Here is a 15,885-nt window from a genome sequence, read left to right as displayed (position 1 = left end):
TAGATGTTTAATATTTAAAAAGAGCGCTATAAAGAGTATCTGGATTTTGCATGCTATTCTGTAGGTGTTGAAATGTTTTCTGTTGCACAACACACATAGGAATCAGCTGTTATCACCTGTTGTGTTACGATGTATGTACCTATATTGAAACGTACGTGGTAGGTTACAATAGGATTATTTTCTTTACTGTTAAATGATCGTCTGAAGTTAAACAATTCATTATTTGTAAAATACAATAATCCAATTATTATAAACTGACTATTGATTTTATAAAAGTAAAAAAATAAAAACTAATTAATATACAGATAAATTTTTAATTATTTATACCAAAATAATAAAAGAATCAAAAATTGTATAAAAAATTGTTTAGTTTTAATGAACGATTTATTAAATATACTCCTATATTATTAAAACATGAATAAAAAATGGTATAGTGAATCTTGCTAAAAAATTATTTTCAATAACAATATTTATGCAATATTATATTTTTACAATTGTGGTATGTTTATACCCTACATAATCTTGTCTGACAAATATAAACAATTTTATTAAAGTTTTTAATAAAATATTGCAAAATTAAATCATTAAATTTATGGTTTTCATAGTAAGTACATAATAGAGGTTTCCAATTTGTATTTCACTAATATAAAAATGAAAATTCTAATATATGAAGAAAAATTAAGGAATATATTCGGAATAGAATTGTATAAGTTTTAAATTGTTATTCTAAATCTTCTAACAGTCATAAAGACTTCCGTAATGTGGCAGCACATATGCGCTTAAGAAATCCAACCAACACTTCAAACTCCAACTGCTTCCGTATGTAAAGGGAGTAATGTAGACTTTACATTTTGAGACATAGGATTACAATTTACCTGGTATTTTTATGTACTTATTAGTAAAATTATTGTAAATATTGTAAAATTAATGAAATATGGACATGAATGGATTTGGTATTGATTACATAAAGATGTGAGTGATAAAAATACTTTAATAAAATATGTGCACGAATGATAACGGGTTTCCATCTTGACAATTTCAGAAATATAAATAAAGGTAAATACAGTTTGATAAATAATTACTTTGTGTTCTTATAAAAATACAAGTTTATTTAGAACATATATGAAAATCAATTATTTTGATATGATTCCTAGTTTTTAATGTCAAAGAATGTTAGAATATGTACTTTTCTCTTGTAACATAAATTACGTCATCTCATTACTATTTAAACTTATCTATGTAATTTTATTTATTGTTTATCATATTATCTATTTACTTCGTAATTTATGTATATCATGTTCTTTTTCTAATTAAACATATTTTGAGGTTAACTTCTTCAGTTATCTATTCATTAGAAAGCCATATGTGTCATATTATAATTTCAGTTTAGAATATTGTATGTAGAATTTGCTTAATTATTTTTTGATATTATATTAAGCAAATATATAAATGTTTTATATATGTTTTATATTGTAGCTGTATAAATGTTTTGATATATAAAAATAAATTCATATTAAATATACATAAGTACTAAAAGTTTTATATCTAGATTTATATTAAATGTATATTTCTTATTGTTGTATATAATATGTATACATTAAAATTAATATATGTAATATTTAAGTACGCATTAATGAAAATATCTATGTACAATACATAAGTCTGATTATAATATTAGTATATTTCTTATCTGATAGTTTATATAAGATGTCATTGAAAAAGTTCCTACTTAAATGCTGTGTTGTAAGCATTAAATATGCCACAAGGTAACTCGTGTGTATTCTGACATTCAATATCTATACATATAGATAATACAATTAGTTTACCCCCGTTTAGCTTTCATCCAATTAGTCTATAAAAATGAGAGCAGTGGGTGACACACTGTCTGACCACTTTATAGAAACTTTCACTGCCATTGTCATCATAATTTCTTATTTAAAAGAGTTTATGTTTGTTTTATACAAATTATAATGAAGTGGTTTTTATTGTTCTTAATTCTACAGTTTACAATGTGGGGTGCATCAGAAGAACCACCAGGAACCATGGAAGGGGAAGCATCTGAATCTATGGCGCATGCGAAAGAAAAATGTGAACAAAATAAAAGCCAGTTAGAATCTCTTAAAGAAATTATGTTGAAAAATAAACAGAGTTTAAAAAAGAAAGAAGAGGAAGTTCAGGTAATAAATATTAATGTATAAAATTTTAATGAAAAGATTTGAATATTTCATTGAAAATTTAAATTTAAATTTAGGAATATGCAAGGAGACTTTCCAAAATTAAATCCAGAGCTAAATTGTCACGTAAGAGTAGAGAAAGAAATTTGACTTCTACAGATGTAACTCATACATCTGAGACATCTTTGGCAGATACATCTGAAGGAAGTATTGATGATATTAGTCAGGCAAAAACTGCAAAAGCAAAGTCTACTTTACTCCAAAAGAAGCTAGCAGAAAATAGAAAAGCTTTTGAACAACGTAACAAAGAAATAATAGAAACTAAACGTGCAGTTGAAGAGAAAGTAGAAGCTATTAGGCAACAATTAGAAGAAAAAGATGTGGCAGTAGTGGGTTTTCAAAGGGATCAATTATCATCCATTGCCCCTGTTAAACCAGTCATGATTACTTCTGATGTAAGCAAATAATTTTTACATCTTTTCAATAATAAATATTTTTACTATGCTATTGGTAATTACACTTAATATTTTAATTATAGGTCATGTCGCCAATACAAATTGAGAGTATTCAGGAAAAAGAAAACAAAATTGCAGAACTTACTAATAAAATTTTGGAGCTTGAAGCTACAATTATGGATCTCCAAGAAAATTTAAAAGAAAAAGACTCTGTTATTGAATCTAAGACAAAGGCAGTTACCCTTATGTCTGCAGATCTTTCAAAAAAGGGCAAAACGACGTTAGATACTCTCGAAGATACGAAAGACGAAATGCGAACGATGCAAGAACACTTTGTACTTTTAGAGACATCCCTGAAAAATAAGAATGAAAATCTCTTAATACAATTGCAAGAAAGGGATAATAAAATAACAGAACTAGAAAATTCGGTTGATGGGTAATTTTATAAACTTGTTAAATATATTTTATAACTGATTAAAATATATTTATTTATTATTTCTTTTATCTATTACTTTATTTAGGTTTAAGAAAGAAATTAACAAGCAAAAGTTGTCTGAGTCAGCAAGTGCTGACTTTTCTCGTTCCACAATGGATGCTTTGGTAGAAACTAAAGAAGCAATGAAATCAATGCAAGAAAATTTTGTACTAATGGAATCTTCCCTTAAAGCGAAAAATGAGAATTTATTACAACAGTTAAAAGATTATGAGTTGAAGTTAGCAGAAGCTAATGAACGAGTATTTAAATTGGAATCTGGTATTGGAATAGTCAGAGATCCGACTGTTGATGATTTGCAGTTTAAATTGGAAAAATTGGAACATAATAATAAGCAGTTGCAAGATGAAAAATATGAGTTACAAAAAGGTGTTGCAGAATTACAAGATAAAATTGTAAATATATCTATGCATGGTAATGGTGCAATAATGGAGAAGGATAATAGAATAGTTGAACTTGAAAATTTAGTAGAAGAGTTAAAACAATCTAATAAGCTTCTTGAAGAAGAATCTAAAGCAGAATTGCAAAATCAAGTAGTAGATTTAACATTAAAAAATGAAGAATATTCAAATAAAATAACTGATCTTGAAAATTTGGTACATAAACTTGAAGAACAAAAAAATGAAATCGTGGCAAAATTGCCAGAAGAAGGTACAATTAAAGAAGGTGAAAAAGTGATGAAACTTACCAAAGAATTGGAAGAATTAAATAAGAGTATGATTAAAATTAAAGCACAACATAAAAGTAAAATAAAAAGCCTACAAAAACAGTTGGAGAACTTTAAAAAGGTAAAATATATTAATACTATTAATTTATAAGTTTATAAGGCCAAAAATTTATTAATCATTTCAAAGCTTTATAATTTTTAAATTGATCAATTATTTGAAAGTATGCTTACTTAAAATAATAATGAAATTCATTTACATGTAATTTTGTAATTTAGGTGTCTGATACAAATGCAGAACTTGTCAGATTGGGGAACCAAGTGGCATTATTAGAGGAAGAGAAAGGTAACCTTCAGCTGAGTCTGGTAGACTTTGATGAGCTTAAAGGTAGGAACCAGGGCAGAAATTCTGTCATCGTTGTTTTCATTGTTCTAGTTTTGTTATCAATTTTACGTGCAATGCATTGTCTATTTATATTATTCTTAAAATAATTATCCATAAGTCCTGTTGTTGTCTTCCTTACTGCAGACAAATTTCAATACCTATGTACATATTTATACATATGTATTTAATGATACATATAAGAAATTTATATTGAATTTTTGATAACTGATCTTGTATATATGAATTAGTCATATATATATACATATATATATATATATATATAGCACAAATTGTTAATATTTTTTGTATTCTTGTTGCTTACCCCATAAGAGAAATATTGCTATTGAGACAATTGTAATTGTGCTAATTTCCGGTGATGGAATCTTTTTACCTGATTAGTTAGATACTTATACTAAATTATATAAATATTTATTGAGATTACTAATCAATTATGTTATATCAGGTTTATTATTTTAACATAACATGGTACCTACTTTACTTGTCAAAGTTTGCTACACTCTGATTCATAGAACTAGATTTATTTGTTAGCAAATATTAAATTTTGTATTACCTTTTACATGATTTTTTGCATAATTAACGTACTTGCATGAACAATTAGAAAAAAAAGCAATTTTGCCATCTTTTTTAAAACCTTTGCAGTATATTGTATAATATTATTAATATCATATAAAATAACTGTCTAATATGGTTCAAAATATACAAGTTAACACTTGGATATATTAATAAATAAATAGGCGATAATTAAATTAACAAACAGACCAATTTATGTTTGCTTTAAATTTGGGAATTTGTTTGTTGAATTAACGATTTGAAGAATATTAATCATGCTTAGTGTAAGATCAATTAATCTTAAAATTAATTAATTAGTGTAAGGTTAATTAATAATTGGAGAACAGTTGATATGTTTACTTAAAAATTGTTGAATCTAAACTTGTTGAATCTAAGCTTGTTGAATCTAAGCTTGTTGAATATGGATTTACTTGTGATAATGTAATATTTAAGTTGCTTGCTTTTGTATTTACTATCAATTAATATCAATTATATACATACATCATTGGCATGTTGTACGATTTGCATAGCCTCAGCAGGAGATTGGCAAGAACGTGTTGTTGATCTTGAAAGTAAAGTTTCTGCTCAAACGAAAGAAATTGAAATGCAAATTGAAGCCATTGCTACTCTAGAGAATCAAAAATTGGATCTTATGCAAGGTAATCTATGTATTGTTTTTTTTTTTTGTATTAATTTGAATATAAAATTAATATTGAATACCAGATGTAAAAAAATTTTAAAAGGCATAAAATATAGATTTAATTATTCCATAATGAGTATTTGATTTTCACTTTAGAGCTCCATATGGCGAAGCGGGAAATTTCGTCTCTAGAGGCAGAAAATGCAGAATCCGAAAATCTTAGAGTAACTGCAGAAATGAAAGTAGTAGATCTTGAAGAGCAATTAGAAGCTATGCACAGATTGCAAAATGAAAGTAAATTAGAATCTTCAACGGAAGCTAATCATACAGAATTGATCAAACAAGTGACAACCTTAACACGAGAAAATACCGAGTTATATAATAGAATATCAAAACTCGAGGAAAAAGGAACATCTGACACTGGGTCAACAGAGTCGTTCGAAACTGTACAAGAATTAGACAAAACTGATTTATTGAAAAAGGTTGAAGATTTGACACAGAAAAATAGTAATTTAACCCTTAAATTAAATAAACTTCAAGAAAAAGAAAATTTCCATGCTGAATCTACAGAATCTATAAATGACCCGGATAAAAATGAATTATTAAAGAAGATTGATCAATTAACCCAAGAAAACACGGATTTAACGATGAAGTTAAGCAGAGTGGAAGAGAAAGGATCTTCTGATACGGGTTCCACAGAATCTTTTGAACGGATTCCAGAGCACAACGAAAGTATAACAAAAATCGAGCTTCTCACACAAGAAAATAGCGAACTTGTAATTAAACTTACAAAACTTGAGGAACAACTAGAATATGTAGAATCTAAATCAAACGTTGATTTGAAATTAAAAGTTGATACTTTATTACAAGAAAATGATAATCAGTCTGTAGAATTATCTAACCTCAGAATTCAAATAACAAATCTTATTGAAGAGAATAGTAAATTGCAGAAACAAATTGAAACATTGTCTACGATTGTCAAATTGGATGATGATTCTCAAATTGAAACAAAATTATCTGAAGCTTCTGAGATATCAATTAGAGAAATTGATTTTAAAGCACAAGTTGATATATTAATGGAAGAAAAAAGTCTTTTACAAAAAGAGGTAAAAGAATTACGTAATTCATTAGATCAGTGGCATGAAACAACTCAGGATCTTCAAATCAATGATTTGAGAACCAAAATAGAAGAATTATTGAAAGAAAATGAAGAAGTAGTTACGAAGGTGTCAGAACTTAAAAGTTTTAATCAAAAGTTGAAAGATAATTTAACTGAAGTGATGCTAGAAAAAGAAAAATTACATCTAAAAATGAATCAAATGTTGCAAGATGATCCTGATAATGAGAAGTTAGAACTTATTGAAAAATTAGAAAAATTAAATCAAGAAAAACAAGATGCTGTTCAAGACAGCACTGGTTTACAGAAATCGGGTCAGGAAGTATTTGAAACTCCACAATCCGATGATGCCCTGTCTCAACAAACAGAATCCATGATTGTTGCTTCCTTAGAACATGAGATAGAAAAATGCAAAAGCTTAATCACAGAACAAACAGGCCTAATTGAAGAAATGAAAATAAAACTTGCAAACAAGGAAGAAGAATTAGAGGAAAAAGGTAAACAGATTATGGAATGTGAAAAGTCTGGAAAGAAAGCAGAAAGCTTGGAAAATGAGTTAAAAGAAATGTTTAATACTTTAGAAGAATGGAAATATAAGTGCAATGAAATGCAAGAAAAGATGGAGAAACTGGAAGCAGGAAAAGCTTCCATCGAAGAGGGATTCAAAATTTTGCAAAATGAATACAAAATATTGCTAGATGAAAAGGAAAAGAAAGATGCAGAAATTATTTCACTGCAACAACAATTGCATAGTACAACGACAACATTTGAATTAAAGCATCAGGAGCAGATTGCAGCTGTCTCTGAAAAGGATAATGAAATTGCTAATTTTAAAGCAATTATTGAAGACAAAAATCAAGAGTTACAAGCTAAAAATGCAGAATTACAAAATAAAATGATTATGATAGATAGTTTACAGGATGAACTTAATAACTATAAAATGTTAATCCAAGACAAAGATTCATTGCTAACGTCGATATCTAACGAAATAGCAAATCTTAGTAATCTAGTGAAAAGTAAAGAAGAAGAAATACATTTTTTGAGAAAAGACGTTGTTGAATTGAATAACAAAGTAAAGGAATCAAAACCTATGAAAGATTATGATGCTTTGGTAGAGCAATTGAAAGATAAGAATATGATCCTTGATGAACTAGAGTGTAAGATCAATGCAACCACAAAAGAAAATAGTAATTTATTGGAAAAAGTAAAAAATCTGTCTCAGCAAAATTACGATGTTCAAAATCAATTAGTCGAGAAGCAACGAGAATTTGTTGATTTAATTACAATGAAAGACCATCTAGAAGTACAAATTGTGGAAGCTAAGAATGAAAAAAGTGAAGCTGAAAGGCAAATTTGGGAATTACAGAGCATTATAGATAATAATACAGGATTTGTGAATGATGTGCAAGCAGAATTAAGAAGCACATATAAACAAATAGAACAATTAAAAGTGAAGCATACTGAAGATACCCAACTGCAAAACCAGAGACTTGAAAATGTAATTGAAGAATTGAATGTCAAGATGCAAGAATGTGAAATCTTGAAAGGTGAATTAGAAGAAAAGGAAAGACTAGTTGGTCATAATATAACTGAAGAAGCTAAACTTGCTTTAGAAGCTAAAGTTGCCGATTTGGAGCAAAAGTTAAAGGATTCGGACGACAAGATACAAATGCAGCTAGAAAAGATGAAAAAAATTGCCGCTAATCTAAAGAAGAAGACAGCGGTATGTCAAGAACTTGAGAGTAGAGTTACCGAGCTCGAAGAGAAGTGGACGACCGAAAAAGATGAAAAAGAAGCTAAAAACAAGCAAATTCAGGATGTGGAGATTGCAATACGCGAAAAGGATAATAGAATAGCCGATTTAGAAGAGAAACTAATACAAGCTAGAAACGAGTCTACAGAAGCTTCCAAAAATATCGAAAGATTAACAAATGATTTGACTAATTCAAAGGAGAAGATGCCTCTCCTTATGCAACAACTTACAGAAATGGAAGAGGAAATTATGAAGTTACGTAAAGATATTGAATCTTCTACAGCAGAACTTGCAACAGAAAGAGAAAGCAAACAGAATATAATCTCGGAATATGAATCTTATAAACAGCAGGTTATTCAAGAAAATGGACGTAAACAATTGGAGCTAGAGGACATAAAGGAGAAAGCTAGAGAGCTTAGTGTACGAATGCAAGTTATGGAAGCAGAGTATGTTGACCAGCTTGCATTAATTAATGATCTTAAGGCTCAAAATGGGCTATTACTGTCAAAGCAGGCGCATATTAATGAAAAATTGGAAATTGTTGAAAAAGAGTCAGAAGAACGCAGATTGTTCATCGAGCAAATGGAGAAAGCAGTTATTAACACATCAACGGAAACCACTCAAACTTTGGAAGAAGAAGTTACTGAAGATGATACAAAAATGACTGGAGTCCAACATTGTAGTCATTGTGAACAATGCCAGACTTTGGTGCAAGCATTGGAAGCAAAATTACAAGAACGAGAAGCTGAAATTGAGAATTTGGATAATGAATTAGCTAATTCCATTGGTAACTTTGTTCAGATGAGAGAATCTCTTAGATTCAACGATTTGATGAATCAAACTAGTATGAGAAACAGATCATTGGAAGATCCATACAATGATCTTTTGTTCCAGTATAATTCATTGATAGCAAATCACGAGGAGGTGAAAGCAAAATTGGAGGAAACATTAAGAGAAAATAAAGAATTAATAGGAAAAGTTGAAGAACAGCAATCTATAAATGCTACTTTGGAAGAGAAGATAGTTAGAACAGAGCAGATATTGGAAGATAATAAACAGAACACAGAAAGATTGGAAGGTGCTGATCTATTAAATTCTGATTTAAACAAAGAATGCAAAGTACGAGAAACAGAATTATTAAACATGCAACAAAAGATGCAAATTGTTCAGAAACGCGCTGATGAACTAGAACAACAATTGAACTTTCAAATAGATTCTCTTAAATCAATGGAAGCACAGAGAGAAATGGCAGAAAAACTGTTGGAAGATACTAGACACAGTTTGGAACAAGAAATTGAATCTCTTAAAGTCGATAAAGAATCCAGTGAAAAGAGAATAGAGGAATTAAAGATGGAGTTAGATGCGTATAGAAATTTGAATACAGAATCTATAGAAAAATCAAAGAAAGAGTCACCCGTTCTTGACAGTGCTCCTCAAAATAATGCTCCCCAATTATTTGATGCTTCTAAAATCTTTGGTATGTCATCTGCTTCCAATTCCGATCTTTTGACTAACAAAGAAGTGAGAAGGTTGCAGACTTTATTAAATGAAAAGGAAGCACAGTGCTCTAATCTAACTCAAGAGATTAATCATCTGCAAAAATTGATGATTGAAGAGAGGACACAGATATCTCAGAATTATAGTCAATGTGTTGAAGAATTAGAAGTTTCACAGAAACAATTACATGCTGCAGAGGCAAATGTGGAAAAGCTAAAAGAAGTACTGACTGAAAAAGAAAAACAGGTTGATTTACTGAATGTAGAGTTACATAATCTTAGTACGCAAATGATGGAACAGCAAAATGATATCGAAAATAAGTTCAAGGATTCATTGTTAGCTAAAGATAATCAGATAGAGAAATTAAACATGACTTTAATCTCCATGAAGGAAGAGTTAAACAAAACTGTTGAAGATCAAAACCAACAAAAAGTCCTTTTGGACTCGTGCAAATTACAAATAAATAACTTAGAGGCAGAATTGAAAAATTCTACCGATCTTGAGTTGATACCAGAGCTGGAAAATCGTGTATCAATTCTTACCAAGGAGAGAGATTTGTTGCAACTGCAAGTGAATGATTTGTCTAGGTCCATGGAGGAATTGAAGGACTCTATGAACGTTGAACGACACTTGCAGATGGAGATTGAGAAAACTATGCACGAGAGAGATGAAGCTAGAGAACTAGTTGTAAATCTTACTCGAGCTCTGGAAGAGGCGAATAAACAGTCCGATAAAACGCTTACCATCACGGATACGTCGAAAGAATCTACTCCATTAGAGGAAATTATTGTTGGACAACAGATAGGACCGGAGATCACGAAAGTTACAACAGAGGAAATTCAGCAGGAGGTTTCCTTGGATGTGGAAGCAGCATGGGATGCTGGATCGATGGAAAAACTCGACGAGGAAACCTGGGGATGGAATGCGGATGATGCTCAGTTAGCTGATGAACAGCATCTCACTACTACATTGATTCCAAGCAAGGAAATGCAGTTACAAGCCAAAATAGATGATCTTCAGGATCAGATCAAAGATTTAGAGAAAGAGAAGGAGAAGATGATGGAAGAAAGCAAAACTACTCAATTGAGGAATGCAAAAATGATAAAAAAATTGAAGGAGTATAAGGTACAGCTAGAGAGTCTCCAGCAACAGATAAAAATACAGAAGTCAGCAAGTGATTTTTATGAATTGGATTCTGCAATAGAGGAAGAATTGAAGTCTCAGATTAGTAAATTGGAAAAGACCTTGGTAGAGCTTAAAGAAGAACAGAAAAATACTGTTGCTGAGAAAGAGGCTTTGATAAAACGTTTAGATGTGGTAGTTTCTGCGAATGAAAGGTATATGGAAATGAAAGAAAGACAGGACATGGATATGGAAGTATTACGTATTCAAAATAAGGAATTATCTGATAAAGTCGAGGCTCTTGACAAACGACTACGGGGAAGTGCAGTTAAGTTAGACGAAACTGACATTTCTCAAAATGAAAACATTTCTTCGAACAAAGAGTCTAAGCCAGCTACACAGGAACGTTCTCGAGAAAAGCGATCTGTTCAAGAAGCAGATTATGAAAATTTGTGTAAAACATATAAGGATGAGATCGACGATCTTAAGGATGAGATGGAGGCGCTTGCAACTGAAAATGAGCAACTTCAACATTTCTTAGAAGATTTAAAGATGAAATTATCTGCTTTAGAATCAAAACGAACTGCGGAAGAAAATGAATCTATCCAGATCGTAGACGATTTAAATAAAAGAATTTCGGAATTGCAGGGAATGTTAAGCAAATCTAGAGAAGAATATGATTTATTGAGGAAGCAGTATGAACAGAGTTTGATGGATGCCAATGATCAAGTTACGGCCATGAGACAAAATACTGATTTTTTGAAGGAGGAAGCATTTGAAAAAACTAGTAAATTGGAGATGGAAATAGCCGATTTGCGTCAACAAATCGAAACCTCCGAATCAAATGCCATCGAACTACAGAAAAGATTACAGGACGTTCTACAAGAAAAAGTATCTGCAGAAGAAAAGCTAACTGCTTTAACGACATCTTCAGAGAAACAATTATCTTCTATGAATGCGTCGATGGTGGAAGTGATCGACCTTTTGAATATCAGAATACAAGAAGTGGCGGATTTGAAGCAGGAACTTCAAAAACAGTATACGGACAATGAAGATGCAAAGTTAAAATTGCAGGACACTATACAGGGTCTGAATCAGGAGCTCAGTGAAAAGAAACAACAGCTGGAAATTCTGAAGAAATGTCTTAGTGACAAAGAAAATGAATGTATTCAGCAACAGAGTATGGAAACTGTCAGTGCTACTGTCAGTCAAGCTACTCAAGAGTTAGTACAAAAACATGCAATAGAAATTGAGGAAAAAGAAAAACAGATACAAAATCTTAATGAAAGACTATCGACGTCGGAGAAAGTTATAAGTGAGCATTCGCTTGAAAAACAGAATGATATATCTCAGTTTCGTGCTCTGCGACAAGAACTGGAACTTTTAAAGCAGAATTTGGTGGAAAAGGAGTCAAGTCTAGAATCTATTCAGGTTAATTTAATATCAATAACTGACCAGTTGACTAAGAAACAACTAGAGTTATCTGAAAGCAAGGCAAGAGTTCAGGAATTGTCATTGGATAATCAAAGATATACGGAAACGATTGAAGAACTGAATAAGCGTTTGAATGAATCTGAAGCAGCATCAGTCAGTATAAATGAATACATATTACGTATTCAGACTTTAGAGCAAGAAGTTCAAAGTACGATGTTAACTTTGACGGAGAAAGAGTCGATTTTGCAGCATCATATTCAGGAAACCGTAGAGCAGAAGACAGTTTTAGACAACAATAAAATTGAAATTGATAAACTTCGTACAGAGGTACAAAACGTAGAGGATTTGAAAAATGAGCTCTTAAGGAAAACAGAACGAATAGACAGTTTAAATTTGGAATTAGAAGCCACTCGTAAGACATTAGAAGAAACTCATCATAGTTTGAATGAGAAGGTATCTCTATTAGAGAAGAGCAGTCAAATGTTAAATGAGAAACAAATGGAAATTGATAGATTATCAACTACTGTACAGCAGGGTCAACACCAACAGAGCTCTTCTAATACTATAGATGGTTTACCAGTTTTTAGAATGGGTAATAATGAACAAAATTTACAGCGTACGATAGATAACATGCAGGTTGAATTGGAAAGGAAGGAAGAAGAGATTGAGCATTTGAAATACATTCTAAATGAAAATACGTATCCCAATATAATTCAAGAAATGCAACAAAGAATCAATTGCCTGTATAATGAAAAGGCTGAGTTGGAATCTGCTTTGGAAGTAGCTACTATAAGAGCCGAAGATAAGGAAAAACAAATTGATGCTTTGAAACAACGAATAGAGATACAAAATCAAGAATTTGTTTCCAAAGAAGAGGCAGGTCTTCATTCCAAAGATCGAAGATCGGTTCAAGATCAAGAACAAATTGTTAGGCTTCAGAATGAGTTGTATGCCAAGGAACAGGAAATTAACGAACTAAAGTATGTCATAGCTGAGAAAGACTCTCAGTTGTCTCTTCAAGCTAGCATGGAGCCTCAATCAGATGAATTTGAATTGCGTGAAATGGTGCAGAGATTGACTACTGAATTATATGGTAAGGAACAGGAAATCCAACATTTGAAATCAACAATTGTTGAATTGCAGAAAGAAGTTTCTCGTTTGCAAGAATTTGAGAGGCTCTCGGAAACAACTAAAGAAGTTATACAAAAACTTAGTATCGAGAAAGAACAGGTTCGTTTGGAGGCTCATGAATTCTTGGAGAAGAAACTGAGAGAGAAAGAAATGGAGATCGACGAAATAAAGCAAAAGTTAGCCAAGGAAAATCAAAATATTTTAAACGAACTACGATTGAGGGATAAGGACATTGAAAATCTGAAGAAACAGCTGAAAGAATTTTCTACGATAGAGCAGACAATGAAAAACGAATTGCACCAGAAGGACGAAGAATTGATTCGAGTAAGCTCCGACCTGGCAGAGAAGGAACGTAGGTTGGCCGAATTGAGTATCACCAAAGATGCGGAACTTCACAATTTGAAAATTCAAATTCATGAGAAGGAGGAACGTATAGAGGAAGTTTTAGCATCATACGATGAAGCAGGAAAACAACTTATCGAACTCAAAAATACTTTAGCGGCCAGAGAAACGGAAATAAATTCATTGAAGACACTTTTACAAGAGAAAGTGAAGGAATATGAATTAATTCGAAATGTTTTAACGAAAGACGTTCCTGCGGCTGATACTTCTGCAGTTCGAAGCGTAGAAGCTTCTGACGAAGAAAACAAAGCGTCGACTTCGCAAGAACTAGATCTTGCGTTGTATATGCTTCATCAAAGGGATGTCAGATGCGAGGAATTGACGCATGAATTGATGCAGTTACTCGAAGAACGTGACACATTGCAATTACGCCTCTCTAATGCAATCAGAGTGAACGAAGAGCTGAGAAAAATGGGGAGTTCAGCGAGCTCTGATCTCAGCCCAAAAAGGGAGGTGTCATCTTCTAGCACTGTGGAACCAATCGTGGAACATCCTTCACCGTCAAAGTCTGAGGGACCAGTCGAGATAGCGAAAGAGGCTATTGATACTCCAATTGGAGAAGACAAGGAAACTCTTGCCCTGAAGTATGTATTATATTCTTTTATCCTAATTAAATTGTATATATAGTACATAATTCATCGACATCTATCATTATTTACTATAGTCGCTATATAGTGTTATACACATTCCTTTTTGGAATAGTTGAGGCATTAATATTTAACTTTATATGAGGTAATGTATTAGGTTGTTCCAAATGTTTCTTTCTTTCGTTTTATAGTTCCAATGGAACAAAATGGATCATACGTAATTCAATAAAATAATATAAAACAAAAGAATATTGTGCATCTATTATTTCCCTATAAAACGAAAGAAACTTTTGGGACGACTTAATACATATAATATATCTCTATGTTTTTAAATAGAAGTGGTCTTCAGGCATGGTTTATTTTGATTCTTTTTTATTCACAAAGAAAAGATGTATTATTATTGAAGGACTTTTATAAATTTCAATTCAAACATTTCGTCGAAGAATTATTATTTTAAAATAATACTTTTTAGTGTCAAGGAAAATAATTACACGTTTGATTCTAGCGTATTCTCCTCTGTAATATTTTTTATTCGTTTAGCTGATAGTTTCTATTAAATAGGATATCATAATTCAATAAAAAGAGTTTTTAACATTGCGTTAATTAAAAGATTACACATTTGTTTAGCCCCTAAGTTTGCTTAGCGCGTAGCAGATCTGGAAACAAGCTTTCCAAGTTGATTCATCCTTTCCTCTGTAGCCCTGTATGATCTGTTCATGTTGTTTGAAGCTCTACACCAATTAATCTAAACAAGACAAATGTTTTCAATTAAATATGAATGCGTTTCAAGAAACGAATGAGTGTCAATTTTTTGGAGCTCCTGTTACATGCCCAGCACATTAAAGATTCAAAGGTTTGATAAGCAAAATTTTCTTTCAAATCTCTTTTCCTGAATTATATACAAGATGCCTTCGAAATCATGGTACAAGCGGTCAGGTGGTGTAAAAATAAGCCGAAAAGAAGGAATAACATTTTTTCGTTTAACGCTTCATTTTCAAGAGAAGTGTGTTTGAAAGCTCAGCAAATCGTGACATTGTCTATGTTTAATACTACAGACACGAGCAGAAACAAAAGTTTTATAATTCGAAATTTCCAGCTAATACAGGGTACCTGATGGGCTTTTAAACTTAATTTTTTCGAAAACGGAGCCTTAAATAAAAAAAGTGATATTCTTTTCTTTTTCTGACCTATTTTTACATGTAAAATCACCACCCGATCGCTTGTAGTATGATTTCGGAGACACCCTGTATAGCATCTCTAAATTGAACAAAAGAAAAGAAAACATAGATATTGGACTTTAATGGGTTCAGTTTAATAACTTCACGGATCAGCTGGTTGTAAAGATATAAGCTACTTATAAGAGCTTTAAATGTGTGAATGCGGTGGTAAATTCGTTTCTGAGCATTTTATTCGTAAGGAGAGAATTAACTTTACATTTTCCTCGGCGGAAATATGTTAAGA

General features: G+C 31.3%; 1 protein-coding gene across 6 annotated transcripts in view; it reads left to right on the top strand.

The window, feature by feature from the left end:
• The first annotated feature begins 789 nt into the window (after nt 1-789).
• The window catches only part of LOC126874107 (protein lava lamp-like), a 16,782-nt gene continuing 1,686 nt past the window's right edge, over nt 790-15,885 (top strand). For 2 of the 6 annotated variants that reach the window (XR_007692666.1, XM_050635763.1), the window contains exons 1-7: nt 1,956-2,177; nt 2,252-2,629; nt 2,713-3,065; nt 3,151-3,910; nt 4,066-4,174; nt 5,272-5,400; nt 5,538-14,421. Coding sequence is in view for 5 of the 6 variants with exons in the window: in XM_050635763.1 (XP_050491720.1) it covers nt 1,971-2,177; nt 2,252-2,629; nt 2,713-3,065; nt 3,151-3,910; nt 4,066-4,174; nt 5,272-5,400; nt 5,538-14,421 (10,820 nt within the window). In the remaining variant the exon portion in view is untranslated. Of the gene's footprint in view, nt 1,057-1,955; nt 2,178-2,251; nt 2,630-2,712; nt 3,066-3,150; nt 3,911-4,065; nt 4,175-5,271; nt 5,401-5,537; nt 14,422-15,885 lie in introns of those variants that run through there. The other 4 variants (XM_050635781.1, XM_050635772.1, XM_050635800.1 and 1 more) reach the window with 4 other exon arrangements.

The sequence above is a fragment of the Bombus huntii genome, chromosome 2, assembly GCF_024542735.1.
Source record: "Bombus huntii isolate Logan2020A chromosome 2, iyBomHunt1.1, whole genome shotgun sequence".
NCBI lineage: Eukaryota > Metazoa > Arthropoda > Insecta > Hymenoptera > Apidae > Bombus > Bombus huntii.
The sequence above is the reverse complement of the archived record's forward strand: the minus strand, read 5'-3'. Positions and strand labels throughout refer to the sequence as shown.